Source organism: Bos mutus, chromosome 8 (genome assembly GCF_027580195.1).
Source record: "Bos mutus isolate GX-2022 chromosome 8, NWIPB_WYAK_1.1, whole genome shotgun sequence".
Classification (NCBI taxonomy): domain Eukaryota; kingdom Metazoa; phylum Chordata; class Mammalia; order Artiodactyla; family Bovidae; genus Bos; species Bos mutus.
The window spans coordinates 42,513,949-42,534,031 of NC_091624.1; the positions used below are offsets into that span (position 1 = coordinate 42,513,949).

The 20,083-nt window shown below is 48.7% G+C and overlaps 1 protein-coding gene across 3 annotated transcripts in view; it reads left to right on the forward strand.

Moving 5' to 3' along the window:
• Positions 1-20,083, forward strand: part of LZTS1 (leucine zipper tumor suppressor 1) — a 67,618-nt gene that overhangs the window by 40,569 nt on the left and 6,966 nt on the right. The window contains exons 2-4 of one of the 3 annotated variants that reach the window (XM_070375521.1): positions 4,358-4,492; positions 17,232-17,709; positions 19,074-19,862. In XM_070375521.1, coding sequence (XP_070231622.1) covers positions 17,365-17,709; positions 19,074-19,862 — 1,134 coding nt within the window. In that variant the 5' untranslated portion in view covers positions 4,358-4,492; positions 17,232-17,364. Of the gene's footprint in view, positions 1-4,357; positions 4,493-13,222; positions 13,245-17,231; positions 17,710-19,073; positions 19,863-20,083 lie in introns of those variants that run through there. The other 2 variants (XM_070375522.1, XM_005899928.3) reach the window with 2 other exon arrangements.

Sequence of the window (20,083 nt, forward strand, 5' to 3'; positions counted from 1 at the left end):
TTCCCTGGGGGCTCCCACTGTCTTAGGATAGACCTCATGCACAGGTGGAGTGATTATGTAGGTATATCTATGATGCCCCAGAAGCCCTTTTCCTGCTCAAATGGCACCTCTAGTGAGAGGCTCCCTGCATTTCCCTCTCCCTGGCTCCTGGGATGAAATGGAATGTGAGGTCACTCCCTTGCTGATTTCCTCAGAACCCAGGAACCTGGTCTGGAGAGTGAAGGAGGACCACAGTGTGGAGCCGGGCCAGGGGAAGGAAGGGTCATGATTCTGGAGAGGTGGAGCCACAAAGGCATTCCACAGTGTCAGAGATCCTGAGAGAACTCGAGACATCTCCCACTCAAGATGCTGGGTCACCTGATTTGCCAAAGACTAACCAGGTTCCAGGGCTTCCCAGGTGGCTCAGTGGTAAAGAATCCACCTGTAATGCAGGAGACTACCTGCAATGAAGAAGACTCAGTTTTGATCCCTGAGTTGGGAAGATTCCCAGGAGAGGGAAATGGCAACCTACTCCAGTATTCTTGCCTGGGAAGCCCCACGGAAAAAGGAGCCTGGCAAGCTACAATCCATGGGGTTGCAAAAGCACTGAACAGAAGTCAGCAAGTAAAGAACAACAGCAGCAACCAGGTACCAACTTTGGCACATGTACCGGGGGTGTCACGTAGCCAACAGCGTGTCCCCACGGCCCTTTTCCAAGCCCGTGACCCACGTGGCTGATTTAACACAGATCTGTCCATACTGAACCTGAATCTGACTCAGTATCCTTTAGACAGCCACCAAGATGGGAGGTAGGGCTTCCCTGGTGGCTCAGATGGTAAAGAATCTACCTGCAATGCAGGAGACGTAAGAGACTCAGGTTCGATCCCTGAGTTGGGAACATCCTCTGGAGGAGGGCATGGCAACTCACTCCAATATTCATGCCTGGAGAATCCCATGGACAGAGGAGCCTGGCAGGCTACAGTCCATGGGGTTCCAAAGAGTCGGACACAACTGACTAACACTTCGGAGATGATAAATAGGTCAAACCTAAGTTTGAATGCCTGTCCAAGACCCAGTTGGTTCTGACACAGACCTAGTACCTTCAAATTTACTCTTCTAGGAGGTACCCACTTAGTCTGTACTCTAGGCCGGCAAGGGTTTGGCAGACAGGGGGACCCATCTGTCCCTTGCGTTCAGGCCTCCAAAGCCCAACTGGTCCTGGGTTTTTAATCTCTGACCAGAGAGGACGGGAAGGAGTCTAGCCAGATTCCCAGCCCTCCTGGATGTCTCATGTCTCCTCTACTTAAGATCTGGTTCTTTACATGCCACCCCCTTGACCAAGAGGAAAAGCGGCTCCCCTCACCCCTGCACTGCCCAGCTCACAGGGCCCTGGGGCTCGGTGGTACCCGAGTCATGAATGTGCATGAGGCTCGCCTTCTGCTCCCTCACGTGGGAGCAGCCACTGCTCTAGCAGCTGTGGGGTTAAATTTGCATGAGCTTTGCATGTAACTGTGGCTTTATTTTTGGAAGGGAGAAGGGCAGGTTGGGATTGGTGGGTAATCTGGTTCCTGGGGAGAACCGTCAATCAGCACTGCTAAGACACAAGCTGCCCACCGAGGACGGAGGAAGGCTCAGCTGCAGTGCCCCAGCCTGCACACAAAAGGCGGCGGGGCAGAATGGCTTTTGATTCCTCCCCGGCAGTGGGAAGGAGAATTGCTTCCGATTGTTCACCCCGATGGTGTGACTCAGCCTGCCAGCGATTTTTCTTTCACTCTCTGCCTTTCCACGGAACCCAAGTACACTTAATTGAGAGCTGCGTGGGCCCCTGCTCCCCCTCAACCTCTCGTTTCGCTGCCCACACTCGCCACCCCCTCCCTCCTTCATCCTCGCCTCTCTTTCATTCATCCATTCACTCAAAAAAAAAAAAAGATGTAGCTTTGCACATGGAGCCCTCCAGGCAAGAAGAAACCAAGTGAGTGCTGGGAGGTTTACAGATTGGGCTGAGATGATTAACCAGCGCCCTGGCTCACCCCTGCCCCAGCACTGGCCCCAGCCCCTGCCCGACCTTCCTTTAGGAGTGACAAATGGGAGGAGAGGTCAAGGACAGGAATACTAGCACTGGAATTCCAGATAAGGAAAGCTGAATCAGGCAACATGCTGTGGGGAGGGGCAGAGGGGCCAGGGGGAGAGGCATCTTAAAAGGGGAGTCAATTAATCCTGGGCACGTGCCCCATTTAGCCCCGAGAGACCTCTGCTGGGGAGCTGGCTGGGAGCCCTCCCACCAGCCTGGTGCAGCCTGCAACCGCGCCCCCCACCCCGCTGCCCCCTCCCCCAGCCACCTCCCAGCCCCAGCTGGCAGATGCCACGAGACTGCTCTCACATCCTTGCAAGCCCCAGCTGCCCTTCTGGAGGCTGAGAGGCAGGTCTGGCGGCTGCCAGGTCCCCAGGACACCAGCCTGTCGCCACAGGGAGATAGCAGGAGATGGGGGTGGGGGTGGGAGGTGGAAGGTGGGGGTGCTGTAGTCCTTCCCTAAAGATTCGCCCTTTTAACTTAAAGATTCAGAGGATCTAGTTCTAGCACCTTTCCATACTGCTTTATAATTCCACAAGCACTTGGTTTAAATTCATCCTGTGTGTACTGTTTTTACTGTGGTCAAGCATTTTCATAAATGTGGTTTCATTTAATCCTGACGGTTGCTCTGTGAGGTGTGGGAATCAGCTGTGCTTATCTAACAGAAGGAAGTAGAGGTGCTGAAAGGTTCACTCTTCTGCCAGATGACAAAACAGACCCATCACTCTGTGATTCTCTGTTGAGGGCCTAACACAATAATGCAAGTAGAACAGGCTCCATGGATGGGATCTGATAAATGTGTATTTATCATATATTATCATATATGAGGTTCTCTCCTGTGGACCCACAACCTGAAGGGGCAGGCAAGTCATAGCAGTTGGGGCCAGACAGTAACCTGGTTGCTGGAGTCCGAGAGCTGGGGATGGGGTGGAGGGGTGTGGAGTGCAGAACCAGGATTAGAGTACCTGAACTTCTCAGCAAGTGTCTGTCCATGATGGAGCTCCCCACAGAGCATGGCATGTCTGCAGGCTGTGAGGCTGCCAGCACCATGTGAACCGCGAAGCAGGAGGGAAGAATATAAGGAAAGGACAATGCCAGAAATGGGGTGACCTGACAGCCCAGACAGCACCTTCTGCCAGGGTGTCTGGAGGGTAGGGAGAGGGACAGTAGCTTAGCTTGTGCATGGATGCTAAGTCATTTCAGTTACGTCTGACTCTTTGTGACACTATAGACTATAGTCCTCCAGGCTCCTCTGTCTATGGGATTTTCTAGGCAAAACTACTGGAGTGGACTGCCTTGTCCTCTTCCAGGGGATCTTTGCCACAAAGGGATTGAACCCACATCTCTTATGTCTCCCGCATTGGCAAGTGGGTTGTTTACCACTAGTGCCACCTGGGAAGCCCATCTTAGCTTAGACTGCTAGAATGAAGTAGCCAAAGCCTGGGGGAGTTAAACAATAGACATTTACTTCTCATAGTTCTGGAGGCCGGAAAGTCCCAGATCAAGGCATTGGCAGATTCTGTCTCTGGTGAGACCTCTCTGCTTAGCTTATAGATGGCTTTTTTTTTTTTTCTTTAGATGGCTGACTTTTTACTGTATCCTCACGTTGGTTGTGGTGGGGGACAAGGGAATGGGAAAGAGACAAAAACAGGTACTCTCTCTTATAAGGGTACTAATCCCATCTTAAAGACCCCACCCACATGTTCATCTAAAACTAATTACCTCCCAACACCATCACTTTTGGCTTCAACATGAATTTTAGTGGGACACAGACATTCATAAGGGCTTCCCAGGTGGCTTTAGTGGTAAAGAACCCACCTGCCAATGCAAGAGATGTAAGAGACCCAGGTTTGATCCCTGGGTCAGGAAGATCCCCTGGAGAAGGAAATGGCAACCCACTCCTGTATTCTTGCCTGGAAAATCCCATGGACAGAGGAGCCTGGTGGGCTGCAGTCCATGGGGTCACAGAGAATTGGACATGACTGAAGCGACTTAGCACGCATGCACACAAGCATTCACAGCAGACAATTATCTCACTCCTATATAAGAGAAAACATTTAAAATTTATCATATGCTGGAGTCAGAGAGCTGGCTTTAATCCAGCAAACTCCTGCTGGTTTGTCTTGCATCTTTAGTTAAACTGGTGCTACCTTTTAAATTCTCTTTAAGTGTCTCTGTCTTATCTTTCAACTCAACAATTGAAACCAGATAACTCTGCTTTTTCTTGGGTTGGCCAAAAAGTTCATATTGCAGAAGAGCCTGAATGAACTTTTTGGGCAACCCAGTATTTCTTTATTTTGGCCCTAGGTTTGAACAGGACTGGGAGGTCAATGAGAGGGTAAATTTCCTTCTTCCCAAGGTGACCAGTTGGCTCCAATGAAGTCCAAGAGATGGAAGTCTGGGTTGGATTCTAGTTTTACAGACTTGGCTTCCAGTCTGCAGGTATGGGACCCCAGCTGAAGTCACCTATCCTCCCCACTGAGCTTGACCAGTAAAGCCTGAGCCCTCTGGGAGCTGATTTCATTAAAAATATGTATTGTGTTCTCAGCACTGTTCACCATACCATGTGAGATACAAGGAAGCTTTGGGGTGCCATCCCAGCCTTTAAGGAAGTTTAAAGACCCTAAGATTCTGAAAAACTCAGTAATGCAAAAGCTGTCTGCAGGCTCTACAGGCTGAGTGCCAAGTGAGCTGAGTAGCAGCTCTGGGCCCAGAGTGGGGGGCTTCCGGTGGTCAGTGGGGCTTCTCACAGTAGAGAGAAAAGAGCCAGGTCTGGAAACGAAGTCTTCCTTTCAAAGGAAGCTGAGGTTGGGACTTCCCAGTGGTGAAGACTCCATGCTCCTAATGCAGAGTGCATGGGTTCGATCCCTGGTTAGGGAACTAAGATCCCGCATGCTGCATGTTGCAGCCTTAAAAAAAAAAAGGAAAAAAGAAAAGGAAGCTGAGGTTTCACAACCACATTCAAGTTCTTTGTGAGAGGACTTGTCCCCTCCTTCTCAGCACTCAATGCTTGCACGTGGTGTACCCTGAGGACCATGTGGATGAATAATAGTGAGTGTGAAGTTTGCTAAGTCCCACAGATGGAACTGAACATAAGAACGCAAAGGTGTGGTTCCCAAGATTAGCAATTGTCCTGGGCTGGTGATGCAGGCAAAGCTCCAGTCCCAGCCCAGCAGCTACCAGCTATTCCAGCTATTCCTGGAGGCCAGCCAGCCCTGCCACCCACGGCTGAGGCTCTGCCTTCTCCAGCACTGAACCCACGGGCTGGGCATCTCTGAATGGAGCATGCCGCCCGCCCACAGGACAGAATCTCATTTGTATCAGGCAGCCTTACACACACACATACACACACACACACTCACTCCATACCTCCTCCTTACACACGTGGCCCACATAAAGCAGGAACTGCCCACCCTTCATCTGGAAAATGGATTCCAACTGGTCCTGCGCTCTGGATAGAATGGAAAGGATATTAGTTTCAGGTCCGGAAGTTGTGACGTGACCCTTCCCTGCTCTGGGACTTCCATGTCACTTTTGGGCGGTGAAGGAATTGGGGTAAATGTCCCATGTGGCTCCAGAGTCTGGGATTTGATCAGGGAAGATGCTACCCTTGGCATCCAGGCTGCCTCTGAGCGAGGAAGAGCAGCTTCATCACCTGCAGCAGAGGACCTGTCTGTTTGGCCAAGGCTCCTCCAGGTCCCTCTCCCCCGCCTCAGCTGCGCTGGTGACACTCTCTTGTTAATAACAGCGGGTGTGCCCCTCCCCCACCCCAGGGTAACACTCCAAGTGTGATTTGGAGGCGCTCCTCCCAGCTCCTCCCACTCTTGGCGCCCTCCTCTGACATTTTGGCCCATAAGGGTCTCAGATGCTTCCTCTCCTCCAGGATTTCAACTTAAGGGGGTGGGGAGTGGCTTTAAAAACTAAATAGCTTCCAAGACTCAGAGAAAAATGAACCTTAGAAAAATTCCCACACATGTGGAGAAGTAATCACCTAACAGGGTTCTTGTAATGAAATGCGAACATCTAAGCAGAGACTGGTGAAGGACATGTGAGGATCACTGCCCCCACAGGCAAGGTTAGAGCAGGTTGCCATGCCCTTCTCCAGGGGATCTTCCTGACCCAGAGATCGAACCCGGGTCTTCTGCACTGCAGGCAGATTCTTTACCATCTGAGCCACCTAGAAACCCAAAGGAAAGATACAAATGGATCCCGAGTATAAAGCACTGAATAAAGCAACCACGGTTGCAGAGTGACACACACAACAGGAGATGATTTCTTTTGGCTTCACTAAGGAAATGGCAACCCACTCCAGTATTCTTGCCTGGAGAATCCCAGGGACAGGGGAGCCTGGTGGGCTGCCGTCTATGGGGTCACACAGAGTCGGACACAACTGAAGTGACTTAGCAGCAACAGCAGCAAGCACTTGGGCTTCAGTAGTTGTGGCGCATGGGTTTAATCGCTCCGTGATATGTGGGATCTTAGTTCTGCCACCAGGGATTGAACTCTCACTCCCTGCATTGGAAGGCAGATTCTTAACCACTGGACCACCGGCTAGGTCCCAGGATAACATTTCTATAAAGCAAAAATCAAAGCAGTACATAGACATATTCTCTTATGTGAAGAATGCATTTAATGATAAACAAATGTACCCACAAAAGTCACGATAAGGATTCCCCCTGGGGAGGGAGAGATGGGGCAGGAAAAAGAGCAGGGAAAGGGGATTTCCACTTGCAGATATTTTATTTCTGAAACAGATATGACAACATTTTCAAAGTTGTTAGTTCTGCATGAGTTACTTAGGTGATTTTTATAGGATTTCAGTACTGTAAAAATCAATTAAAATTAGAATTGAATAGAAGAAAGTTTTAATAATGGCCCATCAGTAACTAGGGTAAGCTTTGGTGAAAATCTTACCTGGGGGAGCATTGTTCATCCCCTGGTAGGTAGGTAGGTAGCTGCCCACTACAACTAGCCTTTTACCTTATGACTCCCTTTGTAGTAGGTCTGAGATATGTCCAAGTCATGGGTCCTGAGTGTAGGAGGTGGGGGGCTGCCCTGAGGTGACACACAATCCTTTTAGTTCACTTCCTCCCCTGCTTCTACAGAGAAGCAGGGAGTCATTAGTTAAGTCAATGATCCAAGGCAAAGTATTCATTCTGGCTTCCCTGGTGGCTCAGATGGTAAAGAATCTGCCTGCAATGCCGGAGACCTGAGTTCAATCCCTGGGTCAGGAAGATTCCCTGGAGAAGGGCATGGCAACCCACTCCACTATTTTTGCCTGGAGAATTCCATGGACAGAGAGCCTGGAGAGCTATAGTCCACGGGGTCACAAAGAGTTGGCCATGACTTAACGATTGCCCCTTTACCTGGAACTCCAAAGCTCATGTTTGATCCCCCAGAGCAGGATGTATTCATCTGTTTCTAAACTAGGTCCATCGAGAGCTGTTTGGGGTCAAGGAATTTTAAGACATGATAGTCAAAATGTTGGAGTGCGGGGGAGTCGGGGTGGGAGGTGACATTTTTGTGAGGAGGGTGTGGATAGCTCTCAGGAGATTTTAGGAGATTAAATTCTCAGATCTCAGAGAAGAGCTGAACTGAATCCAGCCCCTCCTGTTCTGGTTGGAAACTGAGCCCAGCTTTGCACCAACTGAGGGGAGGATTGTTACATCTTGCAGCCCAGTCTCTGTCTACACCCCAGTTCATGGGTGCTGTGCAAGACAAGCCATCATGCTGAGACTTCTGTGTCCAGGCCAGGGTCTGTACTGGGGGTGCAGCTACATGGTGCTTCTCAAATAAACCGTATTGTATAATAGAATATCTCAGAGAACTGTCCCGGATGACAGTGAGAAATCATACAATAACCAGCGTTGGTGATTTTTCTGGTATATTCTAAGCTCTCACTTCCTTTCATGATAAAGCCCTGTGGCAGGGCAAATGTGGCTACTTCCATTTTACAAGTGAGAAAACAGAGGCACGGAGCTTAAACCACTTACTCAAAGTCACACCGCAAGAGTGGCAGACCTGAGGCTCTAAATATCATATTTTCTTTCCTTTCCTCTAAATCCAGGTTTCTCAACCTTGGTACTATTGAGGGTTCAGGTCAGATAATTCTTTGTCCTGTGAGTTGTTCTGTGCTCTGGCCACCAGATGCCCATGGCACCCCTGGTCATGACAGTCAAAGAAGTCTTTTCTTCACATATTGCCAGGTCACCACCCTGGAGACCCCTCTGCTCTAAACCCCTAAGCCCATTCCTGCATCAGAGCCGAGGGACCATTCTACCAAAACCTTCATCAGCCTGACTCTTCCTAAATACCATCTTCTCCAAGATCTTCCCTGGACGCTGCAACTAAAGTGGAGAACACACGCACACACATGCACACACACACATGAACACAGACGCACACGACTGACACTTATCCCTGGCTTTTCTTTTTTTCCTTCTATGCATTTTCTCCTCTCCTTCCTTCCTCACCCTCTTCCACCTGCACTTTGCATAGTACTTAGCCCTTGTCAGATGAGGAAGAAATATTTGTTGAATTAGTGACCCAATGAACCCCTACACAGCAACCCCGTCAGCTCAGGCCAAAGGTGAGATTACTTGGTGCTCACTGAGGAAACACCCCATGGAGTGTGTTCTGGTGTGGGCGCCCTCCCCCTCTCCATGGGTGCTGGAGGAGAATTCCTCAGGGTTCAGCAAGGGCTTCCCCTGCTCCATCAGCAGCAGCCCAGCCCAGTGGATGCCCCAGATGGAGGCACCTGGTGGGAGAGTGCTGAGAACATAGAGATGCCCAATAGCCTGGCCTGGGTGGTGATGGGGAGAGGATAAAGGAAGGAAAGAAGTCAGGGAATGACCTGGACTGAGAAAGAGCGAGGCATGAGAAGGAGCAGGGTGGCTGGAGGCTAGCATCCTGATCTTGTAGGTGATCTCTCCAGACAAAGAGGGCAGACAAGAGGGCAGCTGTGTATCCTCACTTTCCCCAGGCAGGAAGTCTGGGTTTGGTGTGGACAAAGATCCATATAGTCAAGGCTGTGGTTTTTCCTGAGTCATTTACGGATGTGAGAGTTGGAGCATAAAGAAGGTTGATAGTGGAAGAATCGATGCTTCTGAACTATGGTCCTGGAGAAGACTTGAGAGTTCTTTGGATAGCAAGATCAAACTAGTCAATCCTAAAGGAAATCAATCCTGAATATTTATTGGAAGGACTGAAGCTCCAATACTTTGGCCACCTGATGTGAGGAATAGACTCTTTGGAAAAGACCCTGATGCTGAGAAAAATTGAAGGCCGGAGGAGAAGGGGTGACAGAGAATGAGATGGTTGGATGGCATCACTGGCTCAGTGGACATGAGTTTGAGCAGGCTCTGGGACACAGTGAAGGACAGGGAAGTCTGGCATGCTGTTGTCCATGGGATCGCAAGGAGTCCACACGAAATGGTAACTGAACAACAAAAGGCCATATCTGCTTCTCCCCTTGGTGTGAGATGAGGGGGGATGCAGTAATACTCACCTTCCTGAGTCCTGACAGACCCCTTTTCATGTTTGTGTCTCTAGCTCCATATTCCAGAAAGGGAGGAATGTGTCACCCTGGCGTGAGCCCTGGTTAAAAGAGTACAAGATGGATGGGGAGGGAGCAGCTGCCGTGGGAGTAGCAGCAGCTCAAAGTCCAGGGCTTCCAGGTCCTTGCATTCCTGGTGGGGAAGCCATCCCCGGTGGGGAAGGTCATGTGGCAGGCTGGGGAGGCGATGGCACTCCTAGAGGCAAGTCCCCTCAGTTCCCTGGGGCCAGATTCTGAGACGTGTGTCCTAGGGGCTCCTTTACCACGACCTATTCTTGGCTGTCCTTCTCTTTCCTCTTATAAAGTCTAATGTTTGCTGGATTTCTTTTGTAACATCCATGAAGATCACGGAGCTCACGTAATTGAGCCCAGCCTGAGGAGCTGTAGCTTCTTTACCTTTTCCTCTCCAGTCCTTCTTGCCTCTTCCTTTCCCCTCCTGCAGTCTCCAAGATCTGTGTGGTTGCTCACTTTCATCCCGTATCCCACACTCTGGGCCAGTGAGGATTTCTTTCCCAGGAAGAAAAATGTGCCCTTCCCCTTGCCTGCCTGAGGGCAGAGACAATGAGTCTTGTAGGGGGTGGGTGGGAAGACCCAAGATTTGGGAACTAGGGTGGATCACGGCCAGGTTTTCTGTGATGCTCTCTCCAAGTCGAAAACCAAACAAGTCTAGACATTTAAAGGTAATTAGGTTAGCTTCAAATATATCTGGGGGAGAATCTCAAACTTCAAAGCTCTTCTGTGTGTTAAGACCTGGGGAATGGAGAGCAGAGGCTCCAGGGCTAAGGGACAGAAATGCTCTCAGGATCAGAGCCAGCATCCTTCACCCACTCCATGCCTTTGCTCCCTGGCATCATTTGTCTTCTCCCTCCAGCACAGTGCTTGCCCTTCGCACATCTTCCAGGCTGCCGTTCAGGTCAGTGAAGGAGCTCACCCATACCTAGAACCTTGTTTCCTGCCCAGTTGGGAAATGAAGCTATGGCTGGAGGCCATGAGCTTAATTTCCCCTCCTGACTTTCTTTCTGTCAACCCTTGAAACTGACCTGCCTTCCAGGATAGGATCCCTAACATCTCTGGGGGCTTCCCAGGTGGCACAGTGGTAAAGAATCCACCTGCAATGCAGGAGCTGCTGGAGATGCAGGTTCGATCCCTTGGTTGGGAAGATCTCTGGAACAGGAAATGGCAACCCACTCCAGTATTCTTGCCTAGAAAATCCCATGGACAGAGGAGCCAGGCAGTTTACAGTCCATGGGATCACAAAGAGTCAGCGACTGGGTAACTAGGCACCCTATCTCTGAGCCTCTACCTATAGTCCTCAGCAATCTGCTCACATGTGGATATCATGGAATTTGGGTCTGGGTTCAAATCCTACCTTGGTCACTGGCCAGTTGAATGACAAAGGCCAAGTCATCTAACCCCTCTGTGTTTTGCTTCATTTTCACCCTAGGAGTCTAGAGACAAAGTCTCTGCTCTCATAGAGCTGAAATTCTGGTGGTTATTATTATAAGTTAGCAGCAGATTATTATAGGTTAGCGGCAATGACTTACTGTATGACATGGGGAACTCTACTCAATATTATATAACAACCTAATTGGGCCAAGAATTTGAAAAAGAATAAATACATGTATATGTATAACTGAATCACTTTGCTATACACCTGAAAACTAACACAACATTATTAATCAATTATACTCCAATATATAATAAAAAGTTTTGTTTTAAAAGATTTTGTTGTTGCTCAGTGTCCAATTCTTTGAGACCCCACAGATTTCGGCATGCCAGGCTCCTCTGTGTTTCACCATCTCCCAGAGTTTACTCAAACCCATGTCCATTGATTCAGTGATGCCATCCAACCATCTCATCCTCTGCCACCTCCTTCTCTTCCTGCCATCAATCTTTCCAAGCATCAGGGTCTTTTCCAATGATTCAGTTCTTTGCATCAGGTGGCAAAAATACTGGAGCTTCAGCTTCAGCATCAGTCCTTCCAATGAATACTCAAGGTTGATTTTTCTTTAGAATTGACTGATTAAATCAAGTGTTGTGAAGGAAATAAACAGATTGGTTCTAACAGAGAGGAAGGGGAGAAATGGATTTTTCTATGAGTAACTAGGAAAGCCATGGAGGTGATATTCGAATTCAAAACTAAAGCGTGAGAAAGGGAAATTTGTGTGAAGAGGAAGAGCTAAGGGAAGAGAGTTGTCAGCAAGGCAACAGCAGGCATGAAACTCCTTGATGAGAAGAGGCTTGGTGTGTTCCACCAGCAGAAAAACAACAATGTGGCCGTCACTGAGGTGAGGAGTCTGGAGTGGTGGGCAAATCAGCCAAACCCACTGAACTCATGAGGAGCCTGCTTCACTCTACGAGTAATGGGAAGCCTTGAAAGGTTTTCACCTGTGAGCGGGAGAACTTCGACACTTCAGATGCTTAGGATGAGCAGATGGGGAAAAGATAAATTTGGAGGCTGTCTCAGGGTCCAAGTGAAAGGAGATGGTGGTGCAGCAGGAGAGCTGCAAACAGATTCTTTTTTTTTTTTTTAACTTTATTGAAGTATAGTTGATTTACAATGTTAATTTATGCTGTAGAGCAAAATGATTCAGTTATCTGTATTTATTTTCTTTTCATTTTCTTTTCTATTATGGTTTACAGGATATTGAATATAGTTCCCTGTGCTATACAGTAGGAACTTGTTGTTTATCCATCCTATACATACTAAGTTTGAATCTGCTAATCCCAAACTCTCAATCTATCCTTCCCTCACCCTCCCTTGGCAACCACAAGTCTGTTCTGTATGTCTGAGAGTCTGTTTCTGTTTGTAGATACGTTCATTTGTGTCATGTTTTAGATTCCACACGTAAGTGGTATTCATGTGTCATTTGTCTTTCTCTGTCTGGCTTACTTCATTTAGGATGATAATCTCTAGGTTCATCCGTGTTACTGCAAATGATGTTATTCCATTCCTTTTCATGGCTGAGTAATATTCTATTGTATATATGTACCACCTCTTCTTTAACCATTCCTGTCTGTTGATGGACGTCTAGGTGGCTTCCATGCCCTGGCTATTGTAAATAGTGCCACAGTGAACACCAGGGTGTGTGTATATTTTTAAATTATGGTTTTCTTCAGATAGACATCCTGTAACAGGATTGCTGGATCATATGGCAACTCTATTTTTCATTTTTTGAGGAACGTCCATGCTGTTTTCCATAGAGGCTGCACCAGTTTACATTCCCATCAGCAGTATAAGATTCCCTTTGCTCCATATCCACTACAGCATTTGTTATTTGTAGACTTTTTAATAATGGTCCTTTTGAGCAGTGTGAGGTGGTACCTCATTATAGTTTTGATTTGCATTTCTCTGATTATTAGCGATGATGAGCATCATTTTGTGTGCCTGTTGGTCATCTGTATGTCTTCTTTGGAAAAATGTCTATTTAGATCTTCTGCCCATTCTTCAATTAAGTTTGTTCATTTTTTATTATTGAATTATATGAGCTGCAAACAGATTCATTTCACATGTCTTCCTGGTATTATAGTTCTGTTCCAGCTATTATACTTCTAGAAGGCACCCTAATCCTGTCTTTCAGTTGATCATGGACTCCCTGGACAGCACCTACCATGTGTGAGGCATTGCACTTGACTTCTGTGAGTTTGCTTCATCCTCATACTGAGCCTGTGAAATTCTGATTATTTCCATTCTGTGGCAAAGAAATCTCAGAGAGGTTAATTTTCAAATCCAAGTCTCTCTGATACCATAGCCTATGGTATTATCTCTACAACACTGTCCATGCAGATGTTCACAAATGTGTAACTGGATGAGCAAAAAGTAAGTCACCAGTTGTCCAACTGTTAGAGCATGCAGAGTGCGCAAGAGTCTTTTGGCCAAAAATAGCTTCCCAATATATGGACAGCAGTAAAATATTGCCTCATAGGCCCCTGGGGCCTCAACTAAGCAAGAGATGGATGACCTGGGGCATGAGAAACACATTTTGTCATTGTCAGCTGTTAAATTAGCAGAGGAACTTCATGCGCCTAAGTAGTGCTGTCAGGGAATGGGATGCAGGAAACTTGCATTTGGAGAGGAGAGAACTAGTTCTGGAAAATGAGATGTGGCCATTGAAGATAACACAGGGCTGATGTATGCCTGGAGAGAACAATAATGATAATATAAATCATAGATGCCAGTGAAAATACCTCCTATTCATTGAGTGCCTACTATATACTAGGCTTCAAATAAATGTATCAGACCTATTAGCTTCCAGTAAGATCCAATAAACTGCTTGCAAAGGCCCCATGAGGTATCATCATGTTTCCCTGATTCTAAGAGACCATCAATATAATAAAAGCTTTTCATAGAAAAGCATATATTACACTTATGGAACGCTGTTTTGTTGTGTGGTTGCTCTTATGATTGGAATATAGGATGTATTTATTCATGTCATAGCTACTTTATTCTTCAAGATGACAATGCATGTTTGAATCTGAGCCTTCGTCTTCAGAGTTTGAAGAGTCTTCTGGCTCCCTCAGTCATAATACCCCCTTATCACCCACCTGGGATGTCTTCTGCCCCTTTCAGTTGACAGGGTAATTTAGAGCAGAATAAAGAATGCAGGGTTCCTTCTGCATTTCCTATTTTATTAAACTTGCCGTGTCCCTCCCCTCCCCCCGCTTCTTAATTGAATCATCTGTCTTTTGACTGACTAAGAAATACTCCTTCTCAATGCATGACAATCACACAGCATTTCCAAGCTCTGACAATCAGGTGACCCAGGCTTGAGCGATTTGCCTACATCCACGAGGGTGCCCACATTGCCTTCTATTGCATTCCTCTGTCTGGTGACCAGCAAGGCCGTTGTTATTGTTTTCAGCATTGATTATAAGATGCAGTCCTATTACTTAAAAAAAAAAAAAAACAACTTTAAGTGTATCTTAGAATTGGTTTGTGACACAGAAGGTAAAGACGTAAGAGAGTTTACCTCCCACATCATAGCTGGCAGGGAGCATAACTGGGAATCCAAACCAAGTCGGCCAAGTTACTATTTATTGTTCAGGGGTACAGTTGTTTCTCTCTTCTTCCTGTGAGCCCTCTCCAGTCAGGCCTTTGTTCGCACCATTCCACCAAAACCACTCTTGTCAAGGTCACTGGTGCCTCCACATAGCCACATCCATTGACCAATTCTTAGTCGCCATCTTAGTTCAGCATCACTTGACACCATCTTCATCCTTACCTTTCACGCATCTCCTGCATGTCTGTCAAAGACCCCTTAGTGTCTCTTCCTCATTTCCACTCATCTTCCCGGCCTCAGTGAACCAGTCCTCACTTTTCTCTTGCCTTCTTGCCCTTGCTTTTTCATCTAGTCTCAGACCAAGCTCCAAGACTATGCACAAACAGCTCACACAGGGAAATCTGCAGCTTGCCCTGCTCCACACCCATCCTACTCCACATCACTGCTTGGATCTCTAATGGGCTTTGCAATCTTAATGTCTTAAGCCAAAGTCCTATTTCCACCCCCTCTTCATCCTAAACTGGTTCCTTCTGTGGTCTTTTGCATCTCAATAAATGGCAACTTACTTCTTCTGGATACTTGGATAAAAAACATTGAAGTCATCCTAGATTCCACTCTTTCCCTCCCTACATTCAGTCTTTTAACTAGTACCATCAGCTCAACCTTAAAATTACATCTAAAATTTAATTCTTCCCTGCTCGCTCAGCGGTGCAGGAGACATGGGTTCAATTCCTGGACCCATGTGGGTCTGGAAAGAACCCACATGTGGCAGAGCAACTAAGTCCACGTGCCACAAATATTGAGCCTGTGCTCTAGAGCCCAGGAGCCCAACTACTGAGCCCATGTGCTACAGCTACTGAAGCCTGTGCAACCCAGAGCCCATGCTCTACAACAAAAGCCACTGCACTGAGAAGCCCGTGCACCACAACTAGAGAATAGCCTCCTCTCTCCACAACTAGAGAAAAATAGTGAAGACCCAGCACAGTCAAGAATAAATAAATACAATTGAAAAAAAATGGAATCCACAGCTACCACACTAGCCTAGCCATGTTAGTCACTCACCTGCTATAACAGGCCCAGCACTTCCACCCAAGCTCTCCAGTGGCTCTTTTCCATACAGCAGCCAGAACGACCCTCCACAACCCAAGTCAGATCAAGCTGTCAGCTGCTTAAAGCCATCTGGGGGCTTCTTATCTCAGACTAAAGCCAAAACCTTTATGGCCAGTTAGGCTCTCTGTTGCCTGGCACCTACTATCTCTCTGACGTCTGCATCCTCCAAACCCCCACTGCTAACTACCCTCCAGCCAGACTGGCCTCCTTACTGATCTCACAAATGCCCAACACATTCCACTCAGGGACTCAGGGCTTTGCATTTGGGTCTACCCCTGAGCTTCCTATTTCTCCCCACAGGTCTCCACATGCTTTCTTCTTCATTTTCTTGGTGTCATTTCTCTTCAAATAACACCAAACAGAGAGAGGCTTCATTTGTATTTCCTGCGTAAAACAACCACCTCCTCTTCCTGGTGGCTCAGACTCTAAAGAGTCTGTCTGCAGTGTGGGAGACCTGGGTTCGATTCCTGGGTTGGAAAGATCCCCTGGAGAAGGGAATGGCTACCCATTCCAGTATTCTTGCCTGGAAAAGTCTATGGACAGAGAAGCCTTACGGGCTATAGTCTGTGGGGTCACAAGAAGTCTGACTGAGCAACTAGTACAACAACAGAATTCCATCCCATTCACTTGGCTTTATTTCCCCTGTAGCACACAGATCGCTTGAGGTCACATACGTTGATCTGTTTATGGCCAGTCCACACTACACCGCACACAAGCCCCATGAGTGCAGGGACTGTAACTGTTCACCCCTGCATCCCAGTGCTGAGAAGTGAGCCATCTCAAAGAAGATGTGGTACATAGATACAATGGAATATTACTCAGCCATTAAAAAGAATGAAATAAGGCCATTTGCAGCAACATGGATAAACCTAGAGAGTATCATACTGAGTGAAGTAAATCAGACAGAGAAGGAGAAATATCATGACATCCCTTTTATGTGGAATCCAAAAAGAAACGATACAAACGAGCTGACTTACAAAACAGAAAAAAGCTAACATTTAGAAAACAAACTCACAGTTGCTGGGGGGAAGGGATAGTTACGGACTTTTGGAAGGTCATGTACACACTGCTATATTTAAAGTGAATAACCAACAAAAACCTTTGTATACCACATGGAACTCTACTCAGTGTTATGTGCCAGCCTGGATGGGAGGCAGTTTGAGGGGAGAAGGGATACATGCATATGTATGGCTGAGTCCCTTTTTATTCACCTGAAACTATCACAACATTGTTAATCAGCTGTACCCCAATACAAAATGTTTTGGGTGTTAAAAAAAGAATAAAAATTAAAAAAAAAAAGAAGAGAGCCATCCCATAGTAGGCTTCTAGCAGATGTTTGCTGAATTAGAGAACAAAGGAAGAATGAGAGGGGGGCCCATTGAGACAGAGACAGGGCTGAGCCTCTGTTAAGGGAAACATGCATTTTTTCTGCTGCCCAGATCTCGAGGTTGGTCACCAGTGGGGACGTGCCATGACTACCCCATCCAGGCTGACTTCTGCTTATGTCTTCTTCCAGGTCTCAGCTCTCCCAGGCTCTGTGAGGCTTCTGCTATGACTGCAGTCTCTTCTCGGAGCCAGGACTGCCCCTCGCCGCCCCTGCCACGCCAGGTCCCCGCTCTGCCCCACCTGTCCTCGGCCCCCGTGTCACCATGGGCAGCGTCAGCAGCCTCATCTCTGGCCACGGCTTCCACAGCAAGCACTGCCGGGCCTCGCAGTACAAGCTGCGCAAGTCTTCCCACCTCAAGAAGCTCAACCGCTATTCAGACGGGCTGCTGAGGTTCGGCTTCTCCCAAGACTCGGGACATGGCAAGTCCAGCTCCAAAATGGGCAAGAGCGAAGACTTCTTCTACATCAAGGTCAGCCAGAAGGCCCGGGGCTCCCACCGCCCTGATTACACGGCACTGTCCAGTGGGGACCTAGGGGGCCAGGCAGGAGTGGACTTTGACCCATCCACCCCACCGAAGCTCATGCCCTTCTCCAATCAGCTAGAGATGGTAAGTGGAGGGGTCTCTGGTGTGGGTGGCTGGATTGGAAAGGCAGGGAAGAGGCCTGGGGCTGAGAGCGGTGGTGGGGAAGGTCTTAAGTGCTTACATCACTGAGAACGCTTACATTACTGAATGATGCAGAGAGGGCAGGAGTACTTAACCACACCAGAGAGCAAGATTGGACAAAGGAATGAACACATTGATCAGTCTCATAATGCAAAAGTCCTGGGTGAGCTTTTTAGCACAGAGCAATCAGAGAATGCAAGCCTTTCTGAACTCTGCTGGGCTATAACTCAGGATTGCCAAGGCAGGACCCATAGCCATGTTTTCAAGTGCATGGGAAGCAGGAAGGGCTCCCTTACCATCTGGAAAAGCAGGGGGAGAGCCCACCTGAAGAGATCTGATAGGCTCTCTTGTTAGAGGACTCACAGAGGTGGGCTTTCTCCTCCTTTGCTTCTCTGGTGGGACAGCAGCTCTCACTCAAACCAGCCCTAAAGCATCTTTGTTGGGATAAGAGCTGTGAGTTTGGTAGTTAGTTTTTTGCCATGCTGCGTGACTTGTGGGATCCTAGTTCCCTGACCAGGAATGGAACTCGCACCCCCTGAAGTAGATGCATGGAGTCTTAAACACTGGACCACCAGGGAAGTCCCTCGGGTTTGTTATCATCAGCAATCTAGCAAGGATGAGGGCAGAGTCCCAGGTGCTCAGAAATCCAGCCCACGTCCCAGTTTAAGTTCTCATGGGTCCTGCCAGTCGGTGCTAGAAGTATTGTTCCTGTTCAGCACCCTGGCCTCACCTGGGAGGATGAATCTATGCATTGATGTGCTAGGAAACAGCCCACATGTTGGATAGAGTTTCAACTTTTCAAAGTAAAGAGCTTGTAAACTTTGAAGTCCTCTAATAATGAAAATGATGGCTTTAGGGAAAAGACTGTTATTTCAAGCGGTTCTCCCAACCATTGGGGGAGGCCACGGCCAGAGTTCCAGCTGCTGGCCAACTGGAAGTAATGGGGAAGAAGCAGGGATGAACTTCCCCGAGGAAAGTGTGTCCAGCATCCTTACCTGCAGCACGCAGAGCCCCAGAACCCTGGCACAGGGGTCTCAGCCAGTGAACCTAAAAGGGCTGTCATCTCGGAGAAACTGGTGACAAACTGGTTGGCAGTTTGCAGAACAAAGGGCCTGATGATATTTAAGGACAGTCATGGAGGAATTCCTCCTTCTTGAGGGAGATTCACCACTTCTGGTCCCTTCAGAGTAATGGGTGAGGTCACCTGCAGCCCCTGACCAGGAAGGTGCCATGTAGCTGGCCTGCATACCTGACTCAGGGCTCATCGCAGGGAGACACAGGGTCAGTATGGCTGTTTTCCTCCCCAGGGTTCTGAGAAGGGTGCTGTGAGACCCACCGCCTTCAAGCCGGTGCTGCCACGGTCAGGCGCCATCCTCCACTCATCCCCTGAGAGCGCCGGCCACCAGCTGCATCCTGCGCCTCTGGACAAGCCCAAGGAGCAGGAGCTGAAGCCCAGCCTGTGCTCCGGGGCACTGTCCGACTCCGGCCGGAACTCCATGTCCAGCCTGCCCACCCACAGTACCAGCAGCAGCTACCAGCTGGACCCGCTGGTCACTCCTGTGGGGCCCGCCAGCCGGTTTGGGGGCTCAGCCCACAACATCACACAGGGCATTGTCCTCCAAGACAGCAACATGATGAGCCTAAAGGCCCTGTCTTTCTCTGACGGGGGCAGCAAGCTGGCCCACGCAAGCAAAGACAAGGGCTCTGTGCGCTCCCCCATCTCCACGGACCAGTGCACCATCCAGGAGCTGGAGAAGCAGCTGCTGGAGAGGGAGGGCGAGCTGCAGAGGCTGCACCGCAGCTTCGAGGAGAAGGAGCTGGCCGCCAGCCAACCTTACGAGGAGCGGCCGCGGCGCTGCAAGGACGAGCTGGAGGGGCTGGAGGCCAAGGGCAAGATGAAGGTGGCCGCACAGAAGAGCCAGCGGGCTCAGCAGGTCCTGCATCTCCAGGTGCTCCAGCTTCAGCAGGAGAAACGGCAGCTCCGGCAGGAACTCGAGAGCCTCATGAAGGAGCAGGACCTGCTGGAGACCAAACTCAGGTCTTACGAGAAAGAGAAGACCAGCTTTGCCCCTGCACTGGAGGAGACGCAGTGGGAGGTGAGGATGAGGGCGTGGGCAGGGGACGGGCAGGGGTTCAGTGCCTGCATTCCCCACCACTTTCTCCAGGTCTCCTCCAGGCTCTAAGCAACAGGGAGAAGTGTGAAATCACTCAGTCATGCCGACTCTTTGCAGTCCCATGGACTGTAGCCCGCCAGGCTTCTCCAGGCAAGAATACTGGAGCAGACTGCCATGCTCTCCTCCAGGGGATCTTCCAACCC